This window comes from Mustela putorius, unplaced genomic scaffold (genome assembly GCF_011764305.1).
Source record: "Mustela putorius furo isolate JIRA1106 unplaced genomic scaffold, ASM1176430v1.1 tig00000596_pilon_pilon_pilon, whole genome shotgun sequence".
NCBI lineage: Eukaryota > Metazoa > Chordata > Mammalia > Carnivora > Mustelidae > Mustela > Mustela putorius.
The window spans coordinates 3,985,703-4,009,393 of record NW_025421428.1 but is presented as its reverse complement, the minus strand read 5'-3'; the positions used below and the strand labels follow the sequence as shown (position 1 = coordinate 4,009,393).

At 52.0% G+C, this 23,691-nt stretch overlaps 1 protein-coding gene across 7 annotated transcripts in view; it reads right to left on the bottom strand.

Moving 5' to 3' along the window:
* Positions 1 to 23,691, bottom strand: part of LOC101675309 (DAB2 interacting protein) — a 186,355-nt gene that overhangs the window by 91,529 nt on the left and 71,135 nt on the right. For 6 of the 7 annotated variants that reach the window (XM_045082346.1, XM_045082345.1, XM_045082341.1 and 3 more), the window contains exon 2: positions 10,765 to 10,868. In XM_045082346.1, coding sequence (XP_044938281.1) covers positions 10,765 to 10,868 — 104 coding nt within the window. Of the gene's footprint in view, positions 1 to 10,649; positions 10,869 to 23,691 lie in introns of those variants that run through there. The other variant, XM_045082347.1, reaches the window with a different exon arrangement.

Below are 23,691 nucleotides of genomic sequence, written 5' to 3'. Positions count from 1 at the left end.
CTGCCTGGAATGGAGGCCCCCTTTGCCAAGGGGATCCTGCACACCCTCAGTCTCTCCTCACAGTCTCTCCTCAGAAGCCTACCAGATGCCCTCAGATTAGGCCAGGTCACTCTGCAGACTTATCACAGTCGTATTTATACAGGTGTTTATTTCACGCCTCCCTTCCTCACGGGATTGTGGGGGCCGTGGGGGCCTGGGTTCCCAGTGCAGGACATCTGGCAGGTATTCCTAAACACTTCCTGAGTTAATTAACAAATATTTATGATACGCAAGAGAAAGCAGAAAGGTGAGAATATGCTCTGGGAAGTCTTTTAAGGGTCAATCCGGGTGGGCTTTCTGGAGGAGGCAGCTTTTGAAAGCCTAATAGAAACACTGAAAGTGAGGCAGTGGGGGATCCTGCTGAGATTATCTGGAGTAGGGAAGTCACATTCCAAACAGAAGCACAGCACAGGCAACGGCACAGAGGTAGGAAAGCTATAAGGCCGATGGAGGGATCACAGGTCCATCTGACCTCCGGTTACACACCACCACTTGAGCCCAGGCTGATAAGATGGAGCCTAACTCCTGCCTCCCCCCGCCCACACACAGTGCAGAGGACACCCAGGTCCAGGCATCTCCTAAGGAACTCTGCAAGGAAGGAGGAAGGGAACACCCAGTCAGGTAGAGGGTGAGCATGTGCAGGTAGTGGGGGGGAATGAAGACAAGGGAGGCCCTCCTGACTCGTGCCAGGGCCCAGGACCTGCCAGTGCCCCAGGACAGAGCGGCATCAGTGAACAGAAATCGGACACACATTTCTGAGGTCTCCGGAAAGGACGTGATAACCCAGAGCAGTCAGAGAGTGACTCACTGCCCCATAAATCCTCCGGCTAGCCGACACTTGCCTTAGCATAATCAGCCTGTTCCAGAGGTCTGGACGGCTACAAACACTCCATCAGCTCTTTAAGCCCTTGGCCAGCTCTGACCTCGGGGTAGGGAGTCCGGCACCAAGGGCCGCCTGGCTGCAGCGAGGCTGACTCCATCAGGGAGCCTCGCCCCTGCTGCAGGGTCTCCACTTTCTCCCTCTGCCTCCCTCCAGGCCCTGCCTGAGGTCCCAGCACTAAGTCAGTCTTCCTGGGTGACTCACTGACGTCGGTGTTTAGTCACCAGGTCCTCTGTACGCTCCGCTTGAGCGAACACTCTCGGCAGAGGCTGCCTGGCAGAGTGGCAAGAAAACCACATTCAGGGTCAAGAAATGTGAGTCCAAAACCCAGCTCTGCTATTAATAATAATGAGGGATGTTCCAACATGCTAATAAGAGTAAACCAGATGTACTTATTCAGCCCTGTCTAAGCTTCAGGCGCTGAATTAGAGATTTACAGGATTTACCTCATTAATTCTCACAATCCGACGTGCCGATGAGAGAAAGGAGGCTCAGAGAGGTCAAGTAACTTTCACGGGGTCACACAGCTAGGAAGTGGCAGAGTTGGAGTCAATCCAGTCTGTGCTAGAGCCCAAGCTCTTCCATAATCCCATTACCACACTCCGAGGCTCTCTGTGACTCGCTTTCCCCATCTGTACAACGAGGGGATTGGTCTAGCTGAGGTCTAAATCCTTCCCAGGGTGGGCGTATGGTATCTCTCCCCTCCCTGGTGACCCACTTTTGCAGGTGACAACAAATGGGAGGGATCTTCTGGAGACCACAGCTTTCAAGAAGGAAGGGTGTCAATGGGGGAGCGGGGAGACTCCAGCTCTGTGCCAGACCACAGGAAGCTTCTGGAAAGTGGGATCCTCTCTCTGGTCGTCCCCCAAGCCTCCAGCTGGCCTGGAGTAGCCCTTAAGCCCCCAAGGCAGGGAAGAGGTGGTATCCTGTTTTTCCCTGTGCCAAGAGCCACCGAGGAGGACCAGGACCCCAGGGTGCCCCAGCCCCAGGGACAAGTAAATGTTAGTGGCAGGGAAGGGCAAGAGGCGGGTGACAGGCCTGTAAATCCACCTGAGTGAACAATGCTTTTTAAAGCCCTTTTCACTACAGGATACAAAACGCACCGTTTTGGGAGAGGATTTTATAGGCTCTCTCTCCTCCTGGGTGATTTACCATCTGTAGGCCTGCCTCACCTGGGAGCCCTGCCCCTGAGGGATCCTGGGAACCCAGGAGGCGGAGTCAAGGTCAATTTCACAACAAGGGCCAGTGTCCTTGCCAGGGCTCTGTGCTGGTCTGGGTGACTTGTCCCGACCTCTCCTCCCAAGAAGAGTGGTCACTCGGCCCCAGAGACACCAAGTGGGGCTCTCAGAAGCCAAAAGATCTCTACTCCCCTCCCCTTCCCCAACCTGCACTCACTCACCAAATTCGTTCTCTGCCTCTGTCTCTCTCACACACCTTCACTGCACAAGCCCATCCAGGTGCCCACCTCCAATGAGGCCCCGTCTCAATGCCCAGGGTTCAGATAAATCAGAAACAGTCGCTGCCCTTGAGAAAGTCACCGTCTGGTAGATGGTTAAGTCACAGTCTGTGCTCTGAAGCCTAGGGGAGGGGATGCCTGCTGGAGTGAGGGGAGTGTGGAAGGGGGAAGCAGCTCTCAAGGCAGGGAAATGAGGAGGACAGGACCAGCCTATAGAAAGGCTGTGAGGCGGGGACAGGACTGGGGGGTGCCAGTGGTGGGGGGAGGGGACGGATCCCACCCCCCAAACCCTCTAAGATGCTAGAGCAGGGCAGTAACAATCATGGCTTGGTTTAAGCATTCTTTAAGCAATTCCACAGGATAAGTAACTCATCCCAGTGTGGGGCCTTGTATCGGAAACAGATGTCATTGCTGCCACCTCCAAAGAGGGCCTCCTGGCTTTGGAAACAATTCCCACCCAAAGACTCAGAGATAATTATGTCTATAATCCAACCCAAATGCCACTTGATGTGACGGAGGCAACTGCTTCATTTTCATACCATGAGGGGGTGGGGAAGTGAAGGCATCTCAGCCCTGCCCCCCATAGCCAGTCTCCTGCTCCCCCCCCCCCACCCAGAAGAGAGCCTGTGGGGGCCACAGGATGGGGTGGGAGGAGGGGACAGTTCCAAGCCAGGAGTGTTGGCCCTGCCAGACACCTCTTGACCCTTGGGGGCCACGCTGGCTGGAAGCAGGGCCAAGACCAGATGAGGCAGGGAGATGCAGAGCCCCAGGTTCTAATGCCAGCACTGTCCCCAATTCGCTATGTGACCTGGGACAAGGCACCTTCCCTCTCTGAGCCTCAGTGTTCTCATCTATAAAATGGAGAGAACAGCAGCATGGTCGGCAGAGCCTGGGCTGGTGCTGTGGGCCAGGCTCTGCAAGGACTTCATCACTGTCCAAATGGCCAGGGGCTGGCAGAGCTAGGATGCGAACCCACGTCAGTGCGACTTTCAGCCCAGGCTCTGACCACCACCCGCCTCTACCAAAAGACCAGTCTTGCTCCCTTCCGAAGTCCTGGCGAGAATGGAACAGGACACTGCAAAAAGGGGAAGAATGGCCACGATGGAGAGTCTGCTGGCCGGCTTGGCAGACAGGGGTCCTCAGGAAGGCTTGCCTCAGCCTGCGCCTCTGCTCCTGCTGGAAGGCTGCATTTGCCCCAAGCCTTGACCCGCTACAATGGCCCTAATTAGGATCCTCTTCCTGGGTACCCCAGCTCTCCGGCCAACCTCGGTCCAGTGAGCTCAGCCACCAGCGCCAGGCCCAGCTGTCCATAGGTGTTCCTTGATTTGAGTTCTTCCTTCCACCCAGTGGTGAGCTTTGTGGCTAGTAGTTCAGTTCAGCTGGGCCCCAGCAGCCCTGGGCGGGGCACACAAACCCCTGGGACTTCCAACCCTCTTCTGGGCGTGGTTGTCCAGGCGGCCACTCATTGCCCTCTGCTGCCCCCAACTGGTGGGAGGTGGCCCTGCACACAGACCTCTGGCTCCCTGGATCCATACTCAGGACCTGGGATCTTGGTCTCTGGCCCCTTAGGTATCATTTTACCCATCTCTACCTCTTGGTGCCTGGGCCGAGCTCTAGAGGCTCTGCCAAAAGCAATGTCGCACTGGGGCAGCAGATGATGGGTGGGGTGGGAGTCTGTCTACCTGAGGATTTGGGGGAAGGGGTCTGGCGGGATGAGCCCCACCCACCAGAATGGGGGACAGAATGGGAGGCTGAATGTCTCCCCTTTGCCAGGCACCAGACCCTCACAGCCACTCTGTGAGTAAGGGACTCCTGTGCCCATTTACAGATGGGGAAACAGAGACTCAGAGTCAGGCAATGATACCATTATTAATGGGGCCAGCAGCCTCCAAGCCCTACCAAAGATCACAGCCCGCTCAAGGCTCCAGGCCTGATTTCAGGTTCAGGAGGTTCCAAACAGTCCCGAGTCCGACATCCCTGACTTGAAGAGCATCTCGGTCCACCCCGGCTGCCCTGGCCAGCTCTTTGTGTCTGGGTTGTCTGTGACACTGTCCCCAGCTCCTACATTCCCGCTGCAGGTAAGGAGTCTCTCCCTGTGGATGGTGGACAGAGACCAAAATGATAATAATTTTCCTTTTGCGTCTGAACAGTTTAATAACAATTAGAACAGTTTAATAACAAAATGGCAGGGGTAGAGGAAGGATCTCCCCATCACCCTCTCATCTGGGAAACACTTGCCAGACACTGGGCTGGGAGACCAGCTCACAGGGCACCATGGAGCAGGATATTGTGAGGAGAGGCAGGGGCACCCATCTGTGGGACCCTGATCCGGGTCCAGTGCCACGGTCCCATCACAGTCAACCACGGCTGCACATCTGACCTCCCCACACCGGCTGGGGGACCACAGACATAGATGTGTCCCATGTGAATGCACGTTTGATGTGGGCCAAGGGCAGCCAGGAGTGGAGGAGCGAGTGAGCCCCGACAGGCATTCCAGGCAAGCCTCCCCTCTCTGGGCCTTCGTTTTGAAGCATGTGCAATGACAGTGTTAGCTCATCTGATCTGTGACCCTGACCAGCTTTTCTGCCCACTCCTCACCCAAGGCCTCCTGGAGTCGCCCTCGCAGAGAAGGGGCACTTGCAGCCCCAGAGAGGCAGCCCCAGAGGTGACAGTGTGCTGGTACGTGGGCAGGAGCCACAGACGCCCCTTCCCTTCAGCCTCTCCTCCCAGGAAACCTGATGGAGGCAGGGAGAAGGTCTCCACTGCAGGGGAGAGAGGGCTGGAGAGAGCAAAGCTAAACGCTAAAGAGCGCTAAATGGAGGGAACGGCGAGACCTGGGCTCAGTTCCAGGCCCAGATATGCTGTGTGGCTTCGGGAAAGGACCCTCCCCTCTCTGAGCTTCAGTCCTTCCTCTGTCCAAGGAAGGCTTCATGATCATTTCCAACAGCCCTCAAGGGTGGGGTGGAAGGGGTGCCTCCCAGGCCTTCAAGGTTCTGTCCACGTGCCTGTTACATGGGTGTGACAGGAAGACAGCTGACCTGTGGGGAAGGTGCAGAGAAGCTACAGGAGTGGGAAGGGGGCGAGGGGCTGGGGAATCCTGAAGTCGACACCCCAGAGATCCGCTGGCTCCACTCTGACCCAGAGTCTCCGCGGCTCCTATGTCCCGCAGGGAAAGTTCAGAGCCTTCACTCACTCCCTTTCCTCCCCAGCCACCTCCCTCCTCACTTCAAGCCTCCAACTTACCCAACACTCTAATCCCCCGGGGCCATTGGCTTGTTCCTATTGGCTTCTGTCTCCCCCAGCTGGGATACACTCTTCTCCCTTTGTTGCTGACAAACTCCTACACATCCCTCAAAGCTCAGCATCTCTGAGCCTCCCTAGGATGCCTCTAGGAATTCTTCCCTGCCCTTCCTAGCCAACAGCGACTGCCCCTGGTTCTGGGTGCCCACAGCACCCCAGCCACACCTCCATCACAGCTCCAGGACCCACGAGGGTGCACACGAAGGAGCATCCAGTAGAAGTGGACGATTGAAGGGAATGAAGACCCCCTTCTAGAAGCAACTGCAATCAACCCAGCACGGAGTTTATCTGCAGCTTCCGCCAACCCCCTGGGCCTTCCCCTCCCTGACACGTCTCCTTCTCCATCTTGCAAAAAATAGCCCTGAGACCTAATTTCAGCTAAACCTTCAAACACGATTCTCCACTTTCAACTTCCCGAGGAGGAATCAATTGGCTGTCAAGTTTCCCAGAGCCTCTGCCACCTCCCACACCCCAGCCTTGCCAGCTCTCCTCAAGGTCGAAGGGAGGGGGTGGGGTTGGAGGAGGGAGAGGGGAAGGACCCAGCCTACACCAGGGGAAGTTGGGTCTGGGGAAGGTGGTGGGCTGAGGGGACCTGTGGAGAGACCAGGAACCGTCACCACGGCTTTCCCCCCAAATCAAACCATGACTTCCCAACACGGGGTGGCCGGTGACAGGGGCAGCACACCGCTACGCTAAGGGTGCCTGCCTGGGCTTCAGAAAGGGAGATGGGCCCATGCGGAGCCTCTGGACTCTGCCTGACAGTCTGTGCCGATACGGGGCCCCCCGGGCTTGCTGCCTGCCTGCCCTCTCTGCCCCTCTCTCCTTTCCAGGATTCCCTACTGGTCCAGAGAAAACAGATCTGGGTTTGAATCTTGGCCTCAGCATCTCTTTGGAGCCCGAGAGCTGACAGCCAAAGATGGGCAGGACGTCCATTTGGTCACCTACTTCCAGTTTCCTTTCCCATCCTGCCCTCATCCGGGGTCCTCCACAGCCCTCAGGGCACACAGGAGCCCCCCAGCTCCATGCGGTCCTAGTGGCCCACTCCCAGCTGGACAGCGAGCTTGCACAAGCCCAGGCCCGCCCAGGCTCTAGTCTTCATGGAGGAAGTCAAGATGATATACAACACAACATGTTGCTTCTTCATTAAACTACTGGTTGCAAAGGGGCACTTCTGTAAGAGGTGGTGACATCTGTCATCCGGGTTTCAGATGGCAGCGAAGACACCAGTTATTCAAATATATCCTGTGCAGTCTGCCCTGTCTCCCCCAGGCAAAACCATGTTCCCCGAGTTCCCTCGGGGGGCTGCACAGAGCAGCAGTCAGATGTGACTTGTCGGAGCGCCTATGAGAAAGTGTAAGCCAGGGTAGGGGAAGAGGGTGGACTTTGGGCCCTTCACAGAGTCTGGGTACAAGAGCGTCACCAACACTCAAACCAGGCACACTGCCCACCCTCCCCCAAACACCCTGTCCTCCACTTTCCATCCTGACTCTCCCTAGATCTGTACTGTTCTAAAGCCAAAGAGGCAAACACAATTCCAAAGACAGCGGTGGATTTTTTGTATTAAGTGTCTACTGTGGGTCAGACTTGGGTCTGTAGGCGCCAGGCCTCGCGAAGGTCCACCACAGTCCTCCAAGGAAGGGTGGACATTCCACACTTGACTGATAAGGACACAAAGCTCAGAGAGGCTGAGTGACTGACGAGGTCACAGAAGAGCCAGGATTCGAACACAGATCCCTACCTCTGAGCTCACCAACACCTCCGAAACGAACCGTGAGCACCAGCCCAGGATAGAAACTCATACCCCTTGCGGCGCCTGGTGGCTCAGTCAGTTAAGCGTCCGACTCTTGATTTTGGCTCAGATCATGATCTCAGGGTTGTGGGATCGAGCCCCGTTTCAGGCTCTGCTCTCAGCGCAGAGTCTACTTGAAATTCTCTCTCCCTCTGTCTCCCTCTCCCTCTGTCCCTCCCCACTGCTCACATGCATGCTCTCTCTAATAAACAAATAAACCTTAAAAAAAAAAAAAAAAGGAAAGAATCTCCCATCTCTTTCCTTAACTGCCGCACACAGAAAAGGACCAAAGTGCACAGAGAAGGACACAACACGCGAGCGTCCACCAGCACTGGCACCCACGCCTGGCTCCTTCCCTCGAGCGGTGTGACAAGAGGCAAACGACTTCATGTCCCTCAACCTCAGTCCCCTCATCTGTGCAATGGAGCTGCTCGTGGTCCCTCCCCTCGGGGCTGCTGTGAGAAGTGGGGAAGATGGCAAGGGACCATGTCTCCCGGCCTGCAGAACCCAGCAGAGCAGGACGGACAATGACTCCTGGGCCTGGGGGCTCAGAGGGCTGCGGCTGGCTCTGCCCACGTGTGGGCTCCGCACCAGGACACAGAGCGAAGAGGCCACTGCAGGGAAGACAAGGCTACCCAACAGTTAAAGACCTGCGAGCGACAGCCACATCAAGGTGGGATGGTGCCTCTATCGGAGCAGCCAAACAAGGGGACACAGGAAAAAGGCCACACTGAGAGGCTCCGGGAGGGCGCGGGGGGGGGGGGGGGGGGAACAGCTCTCCTCCTCACAGCACGCTCGCCCTCTGCCGTCAGACAGGCTGGGTCCCAGTCTTGGCTCGGCCATTTATTAGCATTTGGGGCTTGGCTGAGTGACTTCCCCTCCCTGAGCCTCAATTTTCTTGACTATGAAATGGGGTGATCAAAGTGTCAGCTTCAGGGCTGTCTCGAGGATTGAAAGAGATCACAAATGTGAGACCGGAAGCACAGGGCAGGTGGCCACATTATTATTAGTCAGTGTTCCCTCAGGCCCCTGAAGGCTCGGCCCCCGTGGCTGTAGTCCCCAAGAGCCTGGGGAAGGCAGGACTCGGCCTCAGCTGCGGTTGACCCAGGTCACCCAGGTGTCAGCGTCCTGGCCCTCCCTGCCAGCTGGAGACCCTCTCCCAGGGCCCCCCCTCGCCACACCCAGGGGAGGGACCCTGAACGCACTCTCTCGGCCGGGGCTTCCCTTGCCTCCTTATGGCCCAAGGTTGATTCAGAGCCTGAAGTTCTCAACCACCACCTGGGGATGCTTGTGAAAATGCAGATATCCAGGTTCTGCCCCGGGCCCCCTGCTCTGAGATCTTGAAGGGACCTAAAAACGTATTTTGCAAGCATTTCTATGGCACACAGACAGGTGGGACAATCAGTTGCCCTGGGGACACACGCATCCCTTAGCCTGGCACTTGATGCTCCACCTAAGCCAGACTCCGCCCAGCTTCCCAGCTTCACACCCTACCCTGTCCTCTAACCCCCTCAACTCCAGTCCCACTAAACATTTCGCCGGTCCACAAACGCATCCATTTCTCGTGTGCCTCTGTGCCTTTGCAACTGCTGTTCCCCTACCTGGAACTCCCTCTCTCACTGTCCCTGACTATACAGATTCCACTGACCCTTCAAGTCGCAGCTCAAAAGTCAGCCTCTGGGGTGCCTGGGTGGCTCAGTTGGTTAAGCGACTGCCTTCAGCTCAAGTAATAATCCTGGAGTCTAGGGATCAAATGCCGCATTGGGCTCCCTGCTTATCAGAGAGCCTGCTTCTCCCTTTGACCCTCCCCACTTCATGCTCTCTCTCTAATAAATAAATTAAATAAATAAATAAATAAATAAATAAAAAAATCTTAAAAAAGAATAATAATAAGTCAGCCTCTGGGGGACACCCTTCCCAATGCACAGGAATAGCTAGTCATTCTTAACTCACCTGGAACCCTGATATCACACACCGTGATAGCCAGGCCTGTGCCCTCTCTGTTCCCTCCACCCAAAACCCTCTTCCTCCTGCTCCCTGTAGGACTGGCTCCTCATCCACTGGGCCTCAGCACAAATACCACCTCTCGATCACACCACCTCCAGGAAGCCCTCCTGTTTTCCTCTATCACAGCAGCATGCTTTTAATCACAGCACATAACCTGAACATCAGAATGTGAGCCAATAAGTTCAGGAACTTTGTCTACCTGGTGCTCTTGTGGCCAGCTCCTCCCACTGCGCCCCACTCCCAAGAATGGGGCCTAGCAGGATGCCTGGGTGGCTCAGTGGCTTAAGCTGCTGCCTTCAGCCCAGGTCACTGGGATCAAGTCCCACATCAGGCTCCTTGCTTGGTGGGGAGCCTGCTTCTCTCTCTGCCTCTGCCTGCCTCTCTGCCTGCTTGTGCGCTCTCTCTCTCTGTCTCTGACAAATAAATAAATAAACAAATAAAATCATTCTTAAAAAAGGGGTCTGGCACATAGCTGGCAGGCCACAAAACTGCTGAATGAATGGACGGATGAGCTCATGATCAAACATCCAGCTCCGCTACAGGCCATGAGCCCCCAGGAGAGAAGCCGTGGTGGCTTCTACTCTCCTGACTCTACTCCTCCTCCAGGGGCTGACGGAGCTCCGGACTGAGAAGCACATGGTAACATGCTGAACGGGGAAGAAAAGGCATGTGAAACCATAAGTGCTGGGCAAGGACACAGAGAGTCAGGCATCAAGGGTCACCGCGTTCTATCTCCGCAAAGTTGTTCAGGTTTGTAAGAAAAAGGTGTGTGCCGTGGGCCTATGAGAATCAACAGCTGAAGTATGTACGCTGTGTTTTGTCAATTCCAAGACATCATCAGTTTTAAGATACAGCATTCTTTTATGTCTCTCCAAGAAAGAAAAAAACACAGCAATGAAATTGTGACACACAGCGAGCTGTAACATGAGAGAGATATTCCCATGTAAAAATGAAAACCGTCCTAAGAGTTGAGAAAGTGTGGTGCGCACATGCACAGGGGATGCTGGGTTTATCTGGCCTCGAACGACTCTCTCTCTCTCCCCCGGCCAGCTTGCTCCGGGCCCCACGGCTGCAGGGCTGTCTGTCCTCTGTGTCTGCCCCCTCCCTCACAGGATGGGACCCCCACGTGACCCACAGGCTGAGCCACCGAGAGTGGGAGCAGCTGAGCGATCGGATACCTAGAACGAGGGAGGCTGGATGCTCTCCCGGTCCGTGAGACTCCAGGAAGGGGGCCCGCGGGGTCGCAGAGCAGCACCCCAGGCCAGGTGGCGGTGGTGACGCAGAGATAGTTACCGTGACCCGGAACGGCGTAGCGGCCGAGGGCTCCATGCTGGGGCTCTTCTCTGACAGGCTGCCAGGCAGACTGCGCCGGGAGCCTGGCCTTTCCTGGGGCGACTCTGTCAACAGAGGGAGAGAGGGGGTGAGGACGGACATACAAGGCCACTCAGTCAGGCCCTCCTGTCATTCCCCAACCTGGCCAGGGCAGCAGACAAGTGGTCCCCATAAAATGGTATAGTCACTGTGGAAAGTAGTTTGGCGGCTCCCCCAGAAAGTGAAAGACAGAATGACTGCATGACCCAGGAATTCCGCTCCCGGATATATACCCAAAGCCTTGAAAACAGGGACACAGACACATACGCAGACTTGTATGCAAATGTGCAGAACAGTGTTATTCCTAACAGCCAAAGGCAGATGCAAGCCAACCACGCATCCACAGGTGAACAGATGCATGGGGTGTGGGAGGTCCGTACCACGGAATGTGGTTCCCGTATAAAAAGGAACAAAAGTTCTGATACACACTGCAATATGGACAAACGTTGATAATAAGCTGAGTGACAAAAGCCGGACACAAATATTGTAGGAGTCCACTTACACAAAACACCTCTTAAGCAAACTCCTAGAGATGGAAAGCAGACTAGAGGTGACCGGAGACTGAGCGCGGAGGGTACGGCGTGGAGGGTACGGCTTAATGATAAGAGTTTCTATTTGGAGTGATGGGAAGGAGAGGGAAACAGACAGTGCTGATGGTCTCACCGCACGTAATATACAGCACCTGAATATACTTAATGCCATTAAATTGTACACTTAAAATGATTAAGATGGCAACTTTTATGTAATATGTATATGTATCCCAATTTTTCTTTTTAAAGATTTTATTTATTTATTTGAGAGCAAGGGAGAGCACAGAGGAAGAGAAAGAGGGAGAAGCAGACTCCCCGCTGAGCAAAGAGCCAGACGCGGGGCTCAATCCCAGGACCCTGAGATCATGATCTAAGCTGAAGGCAGATGCCCAACCAACTGAACCACCCAGGCATCCTACCCCATTTTTTTTTTAAAGGTCTAAAACCTGCACTTCAAATCATATATCTTGTGACGTAAGGAGCTGCCTGTTACTAGAGGTATACAAGCAGTCCCTACAAACACAAGAATCCGTGATCTCTGGCTTCCAATTCGGACCTTCTTTTCCAGAGGTCTTACACTTGATGGCAGTGCAGGGCTGGAGTTTTCAGCATCAAGGGTAGCAGCCTCCTGGTTGTTCAGTGCAGCCACAGGGGGCCCAGGGCAGCCACAGCTTCCCATGATTCAAGAGAAGCTGGAAATCTGAGGTTTTTTAAATATAAAAGATTCTGATTTTTAAATGGTGATGGCTCATTTAAAACTTAGGGCCATGACCTGAGCATGTGTGTTCAAAATTTCCCAGGTCAGTGCAAGGCATCCGCTTTCCCAGCTGGCTGTTCCCCACACCAGGCTCACCAGGCTCAGCTCCAGGTGCCCCTTTCCCAGGGCTCCTCCCCACAGAGGACGCCAGTTCATCCCATCCTGCAGGCCCCAGAGGAGACCCTTGGAGACCCTTGTGCACCTCACCATGGGCCCCCTTCTGGGTCCTACAGCAACAGCCAGGCCAAGCCAATCTATGTTCTCATCTTGCACCCAGTGCATGCGTCTGCGTATCTGTGTGTGTGTGTCCCCTCTGCTTGACCGTGGGACTCCTAAGACCCATGCCCGATCGGCCTGCACCTCCATGTCCCCAGTGCCCTGCGTGGAGCCTGGCACGTGGGGGTGCTCAGGGAAAGTCTCTTGGTTCGCAAGGAAGAATAAGGACAGGGCAGAGATTTCCCTGGTTTGCACGCACACAGGCGCCATCGGGTGCACTCTCACTCCACACACGCGCACGTCCACAACAATGCGTGTACGTACCCACACAGACTCATCCCCAGGGACACGTCCACGTGAGGACAGGTGGACGTGTGCACATACCCAGGACAGATGACAGCGAGGAGCAGGCTTTCCCAGAAGGGAGAAGGGGACCACAGGGGACAACGTCTACACCTTCCAGTCCATTCCCTCCTTACAGCCAGAATGGGCAGAGGTCTTCAGACATGTGGAAGGCCAGAGCCCATCACCCCCCAAGGAAGGGCGCCAGTACCAAGCCCTGGCCAATGGCCCAGCAGGCAATGCCACCCTGGGCCTGGGGGAGGTGGGCCACCCACAGAGATGGGTCTGAGCACTGCTGACCTAAGGCAGACCGAAGGCAAGGGTCGATACCAGGCCCAGATGTGCACCAGCCAGCCCGGAGTCACCTCCTCCAGGAAAGCTTCCTCTACTCGGTTCCTCCTCAGCCCAGTGACTACAATCTCTGAGGGCCTCGGTGTCTCCCTCGTGGTGCTTCCTGCTGAGAACCTTCCTCCCTCCTCCACGGTCCCAGCCAGTCACACTCTAGGAGACACCCACTCTTTCTGGAGGTTTCCCTAGGAAATCTCCTGTGCTCCCCAGTCTACCTTCACCTCCCCCCACAACACCTCCCCCTTCCCCATCGCCTGCACCTGCACGTCCACCTTAACTGCTGTGTCCTACCCACACGTGAGGCACTGTGGTCAGCCTCCAGAAGCCCCTCGGGAACGTCCCCCCCCCTTCCCAACACACACACACACACACACACACACACACACACACACAGTTACAGCTCCATGGCCTCTTTCTGGGCACATGGGCCGTTGTGGCTCCAAGCAAGACATGCACAGAGTCCCCTGTAGGGCCCAAGGAGCCCAAAAGGCTGCCTCCCTTCTGAGAGTGATGTCCCCGACAACCTGGACAGAATACCACCTCTTACCTCCCGGGCCAGGAGGTTCTCAGGGCTTGCTTGAGCCAACCACCCATTTTACAGATGAGAAAGCTGAGCGCAGAGGAAAGGAACTTGTCCGTTAGCCCCTAATCCAATAGGTCTAGAGCAAAGACTCTCTCAGGTACTCCCAAAATAACCTTAAACTTCATTTCTGAAGACTTGGCCATGCCCCCTCCCTGTCAGAAGGTAGAAATGCAGCCGAGGGCTGCAGGATAGGACAGGACAGGACAGGAGTCAGCTCTCCCTCCTGCAGAGTGGCCAGTTCTGCCTGACCTCTCAAGCCTCCCAGCCCTCCAGAGGACACTGAAGGGGACTTTTGTACCTTTCCAGGTAGCTTCCACTGGGCCCAGCTCCATTCTCCACTTTTCTCCACCCTGCCCTCTGCTCCAGGGGATCCACCAACCGAGCTTCTGGGTCCCCCAACTCCTATGGGGTTAGGCCAGGGGGAGGAAGGCCCTGGCGGGGAGATCAGGGGAGGGAGAGTGGCCCAGGCTGGCTGGCTGCCTCCCTCCACTGATGGCCCCAGCTACTATCAAGATGAGCCTGTCTCCTGAGCTCTTGCTTGCCTCCCCTCCCTAAGCCTCAGTAGATCACCCCCAGTTATCATGAGCTCTGGGGTCCCGCACTCTTCTCCGTGAGGCCCCATTCCCGTTCACACTTCCAGTCATCCTAGCGTAAGTGCCATCTGCTTCTTGCTGGACCCTGACTGATGCTCCAGGCGGGATCCCAACTGCCCAAGCCCCGGCCCCCGCTTGTAGAAGGATGGGGAGGTCAGGCCAGGAAAGCAGCCATGTCGTACACCCGGTCCTCAGGGGCAGGGTCTGGGCCAGCCCGAGCCGGGCTCTCTCTCGATCCCTCACCCCTAATGGCTTTCCTGAGCCTGCCCCAGGCTCGAAACCCCAAGTTAAAAACCTCGTGGACCACTGAGTTCGGAGCCAGCATCTCTCTACCTTCTCTTCATGACCATTTCTCCTGGGGGGGTCTTTTAAGACATTTTTTTCCTAGTTCCCCCCCATAAAACTTTAACACCACAATATCCAGTAGCTATCTTTCTGTATCGTACGTATACTGGGCTTCGTACAGAAAAAGAGTGAGAACTTTTTTGCCCCCTCCCTTCAAAGAACCAATTTTTTCCCCCACTTTGGACAATATCACTCCCCACTAAGAAGGCAAGTTCTGGACCCATTCAAATAGTCCCCACATAACAGCTTGGACAGCTACGGTCAGTTCCATTTTCCAGATGGAGAGACTGAGCTTGCAGGGGCAAAAATGACTTCCTCTAAGGTTCCTCCTGGTAGGAAGTAAGAGTACGTGTTGAAGCTCCTTAAACTGTCCCCCTAAACCCACACTGAGACCCCACAGAAGGCTGACATTGCCAGGAGCCAGGGGCAGGGGGAGGAGCGCAAGGCTGTCACTAGGAGACAGGATTCAACCTGGCCTTTGCTGTGTGACTCCAGGCCGGCCCCTTTCCGTCTCTGAGCTCCTGATTTATCAGCAATCCAATGAGTCAGGGAAGGTTAGAGCAGTGACGATCTCCATTCTCAGCCACCAAAACAAGAGCAAAGACAAAAAAACAAACCCTCTTTATTTTACACTGGCAAAGAATATAGAAAGTTGACCGTCTGCCCCCATCCTAAATCTGCCTACAATGAGCCTGACCCTTGACAAAAACATAGATGCCTCTGACTTTTGATTTAGTGGACTTTCTTTTTAATCTGGGGAAGCAGACACTGGGAGGCTCAGGTCCTGTGCTCCCCAAAGGTCTAAGCAACACAGCTGGTACAGAATCCCCGACAGGGTAAGTGACCTAACCCTGTGCAGCATGAAGCTGGCATCCCTAGACCTTGGAGCACTGGTCCAGGAGTCTTCCCTCAGCTCTGACTCCCACTGTGACCTCCACATGACTTCAGGGCTCCCAACCTGCAAAACCAGGCCACAGGACAAGCAGATCCTCAACCCCCTTTCCACCATGAGGTCAAGAGAATCTCCATTTTACCAGGAAAGCCAAGCTGTCTTCCCATTCCTGGAAGCCACAGCCAGAGAAATGCATTTTAACCTTGATGTGTTTGCAAAAAATAAATAAAATAAAATCGGTTTCATTCAAATGCTGCTGGCTTGGTTGCCATGGATACCACCTAATCATGAAGGATGACTGTTACTTGTTCCCATGGAAACACGGAGGCCTGAGGAACATCCTGTAATTTCAGACAAGACACCAAATTTCAGTTGTCGGGTTGCACTGCCCAGATCTTAATGCTTAAAAACAGGGAGAGGCAGCAACCTCTAATATTGGTGTCAGGAGAAAAGAAGTCAGCACGAGTACACAAAAAGGAGACAGGAGACAGGGGGATATGTGTGTGCTGGACCTCAACGGTGACCAGGAAAATGCAAATTAAAACTACCAGATACCATTTCACACCATTCAGACACGCAAAAATAAAAAAAAAACAGTGACCCCGAATGCTGACAGGGGTGTACGGCACTCTTTCATCCCTGCTGGTGGAGTAGAACGGGTCTGAAGAACAGTTAGACAAGAGCTAGTGGAAACTGACACACGCACACGCTCTAGGACCAGAACACCCTCCTCCACGTCCAATCTAGAACTGCTTCATCCTCGCACAAGGAGATCTGCCCCCAGATGTCTCCTGCCACACTGTTTGTAGCAGCAACATGTTGGGAGCAATCTAAGTGTCCACCAGTACGGGAATGGATGATCTCACCCCAGGGCAGTCATTTGGTGGGATACGACAGAGCAAGGAAGAAGGTATGATTAAGGGGGTTTGGTTCACGTGGCACACAGTGACACTACGAAGGACCTGGTTCTGTAAGATCCACATGAAGCACACCCAGAAACATGGCATTGGGTGAAAAAAAGGATGCCGTCCAAGGAAATGGAGCATAATCCACTTTTACACATTTTTGGGCCAATGTTCACAACATGCATAATAGCCCAAAACCAGAAACAGTCAAAATTGTCCTTCAATAGGTGAACGGTGAAACTGTGGTCCATCCACCGTGTATGAGGCGGAAAATAGCCCCCCAAAGAAGTCCACACTTTTTCCTAATGCCCAGAGCCTGTGGATATGTTACCTTACATGGGGACTCTGCAGACATGATCAAGGGTAAGGAAGTGGGTGTTTATCCCGCATTATCCAGGGGAAATAGTCTTAAATGAGGAAGAGGAAGCAGCAGGGCGCAACAATGGAAGAGGCAGGAGACACTCTAAGCATGAAAGGAACGACTGAAGAAGAGATCGCAAACGGAGAAATGTGGGTGACTACTATCTTGAAACTGGGAACATGCTTCCGCTAACAGCCAGCAAGAAAAGGGAGCCTCCGTTCTACAACCACAGGGAACAGAGTTCAGCCAATGAAATGGATTTTTCCCTAGAGCCTTCCGAAAAGAACTCAACCTTTAACATCTCAATTTTAGTGCTGCAAGACCCATGACCCATGGAAAACTTCTGACCTACAGAACTGTCCGATGGCAGCTCTGTGTTGTATGGGCTGTTCAATATTTTTTAAGTTTATTTATTTTTCTTTTTAAGGAAGCTCTGCACTCAACGTGGGGCTTGAACCCACGACCTTGAGATGAAGAGTCATATGCTCTTCTGACTAAGCCAGTCAGATAGACCTAAGCTGCTAAATTTTCATTTGTTGTGGCAGCAACAGGAAATAAACACATATACCATGAAATGCTACACAACAATAAAAAAAAAAAAGAATGCACTATTGATTGATTTCCACAGCTTGGGTGGATCTCAAGGGCATTATGTTGGGGTGGGGGAGCAAGTAGCAAAAGGCCACATGGAGTATGATTCCATTGATATGGCGTTCTTACAGTGGCAAAGTTCTAGAGATGGAAAACAGAATAGCGTTTGCCAGGGGTTAGGGATGGTGGTGAGAGTGGGGCATGTCAGATGGGCCCCCTATAAAGGGGAAGCATGAGAGCTCTTGGTATTGATAGGGTCTTGTGTCTTGATGGTGATGGTGGTTACGTGAATGGGCTCCGTCACTAAGCATCTGCCTTTAGCTCAAATCATGATCCTAGGGTCCTGGGATGGAGCCCCATATCAGGCTCTCTGCTCAGCAGGAAGCCTGCTTCTCCCTCTCCCACTCCTCCTGCTTGTGTTCCCTCTTTTGCTGTCACTCTCTCTCTCTAATATATAAATAATCTTTTTTTTAAAAAGGCACGGAATCATACATACACAGGTACCAGGTTGCAGAAAAGGAGAGAAAAGAGTGGATGACAGCAGCCCCTGGCACCCAGAATCCAACCCTGCATTCATAGACGTGCCATGTTATTCTCCTTTTAGACATACAAAATCTTCTAGGGTACGAGCCTCAGACAAGTTTACCGGGTTAAAGTGAGACAAAACAAGGCCACGTCATAATTTTGCCTAAGCAAGTGGCCAAAGTCAAGTCACTGTGCCTCCCACAAAATACCAAACACCCTCCTGAGGTGGCTAAAATGACATCTGCTGCTTCCCTACAATGACAGCTTTATCTTTGTGCTTGCCTCCTCTCCCTAAAGACACGTGTGGAGATCCCTCATCATAAAATCGCCCCACATTCTCACAGCAGCCCAGCTAGAGTGAACCTCACTTCCTTAGGCTTCCCCCCAAAGCACCCCCATCAAAGCCCAAATCCTATAGTAGGTATTTTTTTCTACCATATTCATAAAGACTGAGATGTCCTGTGGTTCCCGGTGGTGTATGTTCTCCCTCGCTGGCATAATAAAAAATAAATTCACCCTGTCTAACTAGAGGCGTGCTCCCCCGTGGGTTTATGGCTGGAAGGCATCGATGCTGGAGGGTACCACAATATAGTCACATTGCGACGTAACTATCAGGGGAACCAGGTGAAGGGTGCAGGGAGACCTCCCTGTACTCTTTTTGCAACTGCTTATATATCCGTGATGATTTCAAAATGGAAAAGTAATAAACAGCCTATTTGAAATACATGGAATCATACCTGTGTGTAAATAATTGAGATTTTCCATCCCAAGAAACTAACTGCAGAAATGGATTGGTATCCCATGTTACCTAATAGAGGAGTTAGCAATCTAGAGGTAAGAGGCCCAGAAATATAACCCTCACCACACAGGCTTACCCTAGATGCCTTAGGCTGAAGTACATTTGTTGTCTATGTGATTAAACCGATACACTGTTTTACCTTCTGTGTGTGTGTGTGTGTGTGTGTGTGTGTGTGCACAAGCTCATATAGAAAAAAAATCATCAATAGTTCTCGAAACATTTATCATCAGACGTTCTCGTTGAAGAAAGGGATGGGCTAGGGGTGGACAGAGATGACCACACTGTTTACTGAATGAAGAATAATTGAGACAACCAAAAACTAACAGAAAAATTACAATATAAATATGTGGTATGAGAATTCAGCATGAATTGTGCCCCCTGAACACATAGGAGAGGAGGAGGAAAAAAAAAAAAACAAGTCAGAAAATGAAACCAATAAATCAGAAACGGCAGCCCAAATTACCAGATGGCTACAGAGAGTGAATCAGGAAAAGTTCAAAAAGTGGACCTAGTAACAAATCAGTGGGTGAGGGAACGTAGCCCCCCATCCTGGAGGGCCAAAAGACTGGTCCCCGCCATCCCCTCTGCCCACCCCCACCATGGGAGTGGCCAGGTAAACAGCAGGATGAGCCAAAGGTAAAATCACCATGGCAACGGGCCATGGAATCTTCACACTGTTGGAACTTTCCAGACGCAGCAGTCCAACTATGATGGCTCTGTGTCTATCTTTGTGTGTGTTAATGAAGCACATCCGTACTCTTATTATCTGCTCATAACCGTGAGCTAAATAAAGAGTGAGTTTGCCAAAATATTGCACTGATAAGTTGGTAGGTCTCCTGCCTCCCACTGGGTACTTTTTCCAGTTCAGTTCTTGGTCATCTGTCTTTGGGAGAAGGGCGACAGGTGCTCCTTAGAAGTGACTGAGCCTTACCCACCGGCGGTAGGCAGAATAATAGGCCCCAAAGAGTCCAGGTCTCAATCCCTTGAACCTCTGAAGAGGTCATCTGTGTGGTGAAAGGGACTTTGCAGACAAGATGAAATCAAGAGCCCTGAGATGGGAAGTTTACATTGGATGACCTCGTGGACCCAACGTTATCCCAAGAAGGAGACAGGAGGGTTGGAGAAGGCAGAGCTGGTGCTGTGGTGAAGGGAGCAAGGGGGCCGGGGGCCATGGGTCAAAGACTTCTAGAAGCCAGGAAAGTCCAGGAGACTGAGCCTCCCCTGGAGCCTTCACAAGGAATAGTGTCCTGCTGACACCTTGATTCTAGCCCAGGGACACAGGTTTCAGACTCTTGACCTCCAGAACTGTAAAATAATAAATCTGTGTTGTGTTAAGACAACGAATTTATGGTCATTTGTTACAGTAGCAACAGGAAACCTATACAGCCCCTGATAAAAGCACAACAGACTCTAATTACATTAAAGTAAAGATAGAGGGACAGCGCCGTCCGACCGTCCGCCGATGCAGACAGGGGACGCGCAAGGTCTCCCATCTCTCGCTTACAACTGCTTTAAAAAAGGAGTCGAGCTTCCTTCTAGAAAGACAGTGTTCATCACCATGTATAACGTAAGCCTCTTTCTCTCTCCACAATGCACCTGGTATCAGAGGATACACGTGATAGCCACAGACCTGAAAACCACAAGCGCATAGGATACATTTGCTGGTTATTTTGCAATATAACTTAGAGATGTTTTCACATCTGTGCCTGGAGAACATTTCATCTTTTCGTACTCAGCACTCTGTGTATTTATCCTCAGTACAGATACTATTTACATCAATCATACTTCTCTAGGGTATATAAGTTCTAATGATAGCACTTCAGAGAGACCCGTGATTATCCAAACCTAAATATTCTGATGTATTATTAGATTCATCCTATTTTTTTATTTCATTCAGAAAATACAAGCTATTTCTTTTTTCCCCAAAATTTGACCTCAGGATTTAAGGTTCTACATATTTAAGAACCATATTATTAAATTAGTACCAGGCTATATGACATAACAGCCTTCATTTTTTTTTCCCTCAGCAAATTAAAAGGGGCATAAAGCTTTAAGTGTGTATCTATTGATTTTTACATATAACTTGAAAACTCCCTTTACCTCTCGGTACTTGACAACTTGGAATTCAAATTCTAAATGATCTCCCAGCTTCTAACTTAACGGTTGAATGCTAAAGCAAACTGAATTCCAGTTCTTTGTGTAATTTTTAGCCTACAGAACAGCTGACCCCCTAGATTATATATCAGATCCTGTCAGGGACATGAAGCTGTAATTTGGAAACACAAGGGAGTGATCATTTTATGTTCTAGAACAGACCATCTGTGACTACCCTAGGAACTTGAGGGGAAAGGGGACCAATGTAGACATGAAGCTCGAGCTTCATGTGTGTATAATCCTTTGTCTCTTACCCTGGGGTCGCCTATCTTCTGCCGGCACCCATGAAACTACCAGGCTAGGCTCTTAGCTTGCAAGTAGGGTAATAATAGTCCCACCCTGCATGGTAATTAACAAAGAGCATCAAAACTACTTTTAATAAAGGAGGTACAAGACTAATAGCTAAAAATATGTCACTGAGAGACTTTGTAAAAAAAAAAAAAAGAAAAGAAAGAAATCTAAATAAATGAAGAAGAGATATACCATGTTCAAGGATTGGGAAGACTCGGTGTTGTTAAGATGGATTTCTCCCAAACCCAACTCCAAATTTAATGTGATCCCAAACAAAATCCTAGCAGGCTTTCTGAAGACAATGACAAGCTCCATTTTAAATTTAGGTGGCTAGGCAAAAGACACCAAAGAACCAGACGATCTCGAGTAGGAAGAAACAGGTTGGGAGACTTACATTACCTGGTTTCAAGGCAAAGTTTATAGTCTTGAAATAGAGCTAAAGTAATCAAGACAGCATAGTACTAGCATTAGAACATAGATCAATGAACAGAAGAGCATGCAGAAACAGTACCCCACATAGATGGTCAATTGATTTGGGGGAAAAAAAGTGCAAAAGTAAATTGATGGTGCAAAAGATAGTTATTTTAACAAATAGCACTAGAACTGGATATCTGTATGTAATAAAAAAATGGACCATCAGGAAATGTAGAGAAACAGATCTGGGGATGGTGACCGTGCCATATATCTGTATTTTTATCCTAAGGCTGTTTCCCAGAGTAGGAAACAATTCTAACAGGAAGAAACAGGTTCAGAACCCTGACTACACGCCTAGGAAAGCAGAAGGCAGGATTCGGGCCCCGTCATCTGTGAACCTAAGGGTTGCCCCACGGTGGGAACCTCCACACACAGAGCAGGGAGAAGACAACGGGTCCAAGCCAACCAGGAAGCTGAGTTTCCTCCCTGCCCTTGGCCTCTCTCTCCATTTCCAGGTCCCCTCACAGCCCCAGAAACAAGGCACAAAGAAATGAGGGAGGCCTCGCTTAGTATCACATTTTGTTCCCATGATGCTGGGTGTGGGGAAGGGAGGGAGTCCTGAGACCTAGAACTGTGATAACCCATTGTCTGTCAAATAGAATTGGGATCAGAGTTCAAGTGGTCATTAAGTTCAGGACGTGGTTCAGAATCAGGGGAGGGTACCCACTGTTCCTGGGGGTGGGTCTGCTGGGAGAGGGGCACCGCCAGGGCACCCATCACCACCCACCCAGAGCATTTGGGGGGGGGGCACAGACACTCTCCAGAGGGGCCATGGAGGGGTCAGGCTGCTGGCACTCACGAGCTGGAAGGAAGAGCCAAGGACATGCGCTCCCCTCACTTAGATCCCAGGAGGGGCCTCTCAGAAAGCAGAGTGCGGGGGGTCTGTCCCCTGGCCCCCAGCTGGCCTCAGCAGCCATCCAAAGGAAGTCCTACAAACCTGCCAGCATCTGTAGACACTGTCACCGGCTCTTCTTGAGGCCCCGCTCCTCGAGCCCCTCCACAAATGCCTTGATAATTTACGCTTCCTATCCCTCACCCCGTACACCTCACTTTCAGGGAATTCCCAGGCTTCCAGAAAACTCTGGATTTCTTTTTTTTTTTTCTTTTTAAGATTTTTTATTTATTTATTTGACAGAGATCACAAGTAGGCAGAGAGGCAGGCAGAGAGGAGGAAGCAGGCTCCCTGCCGAGCAGAGAGCCCAATGTGGGGCTCGATCCCAGGACCCTGGGATCATAACCTGAGCCGAAGGCAGAGGCTTTAACCCACTGAGCCACCCAGGTGCCCCAAACTCTGGATTTCTTGCTCACTCCAAGGACTCATGAACTGGCCTGAAGTCCCCTCTTGTCCCCAAGTCTCTTTGCTCCTTTGCTCTCTGAGGATTCTAGGAACTTGGGTGTTTCTATTCCTGCATTTCCCCCTGCGGCCCTTTGCTCCGTGGCGGCAGGGCCCACCCCAAGGCCCACAGAGGACGGCCATTTTTACTGTGCTGCTGGAGTGCTGGGGGGCGGGGGGCAGTCCCACAGTGCAGGCACATGTGCAGTTTCTCCACATCCATCCCTTGTCTGAAACAATGCATTTTGAAGCCTGTGCATATGTAGGAAAAGCATAAAAGCACAGGTGGGCAGGACACACTCAGCCTTCAGGAGGCCGGCTCTCCCTGGGGACAGGACAGGTCCCTTTAGCCATTCAGCAAACTTTTCCCCTAAAAGGGCCAGTGAACAAATACTTAAGACTTCTCTCGACTACTCAACTTCTTTCAAAGGAGCCTGAAAAAGGCCACAGACAATGTATACATGAATAAGCATGGCTGTGTGTTCCAGTTAACTTTACTTAGGGACACAGAGACGTGAATTTCATAGAATGTTCACATTATAAAACATCACTCCTCTTTTGATTTCTGTGTCCACCACAGAAAAAAAGCTCTTCCTCGCGCCCAGACTGTACACAAACAGGGGGCAGGCTGGGTTTGGCCTGCGGCCTGTACTTTCCTGGCCCCTGCTGTACCTGAATCATTTTATTTCTAGGGGAAAAAGAGAGAGAGAGAGAGAGAGAGAGAGAGAGAGAAGAGAAGGAAAGAGAAGCAAATACGATCATGTTACCATTTGTGACATCTGAGAAGTGAGTGCCTGGGAGTCTGCGATT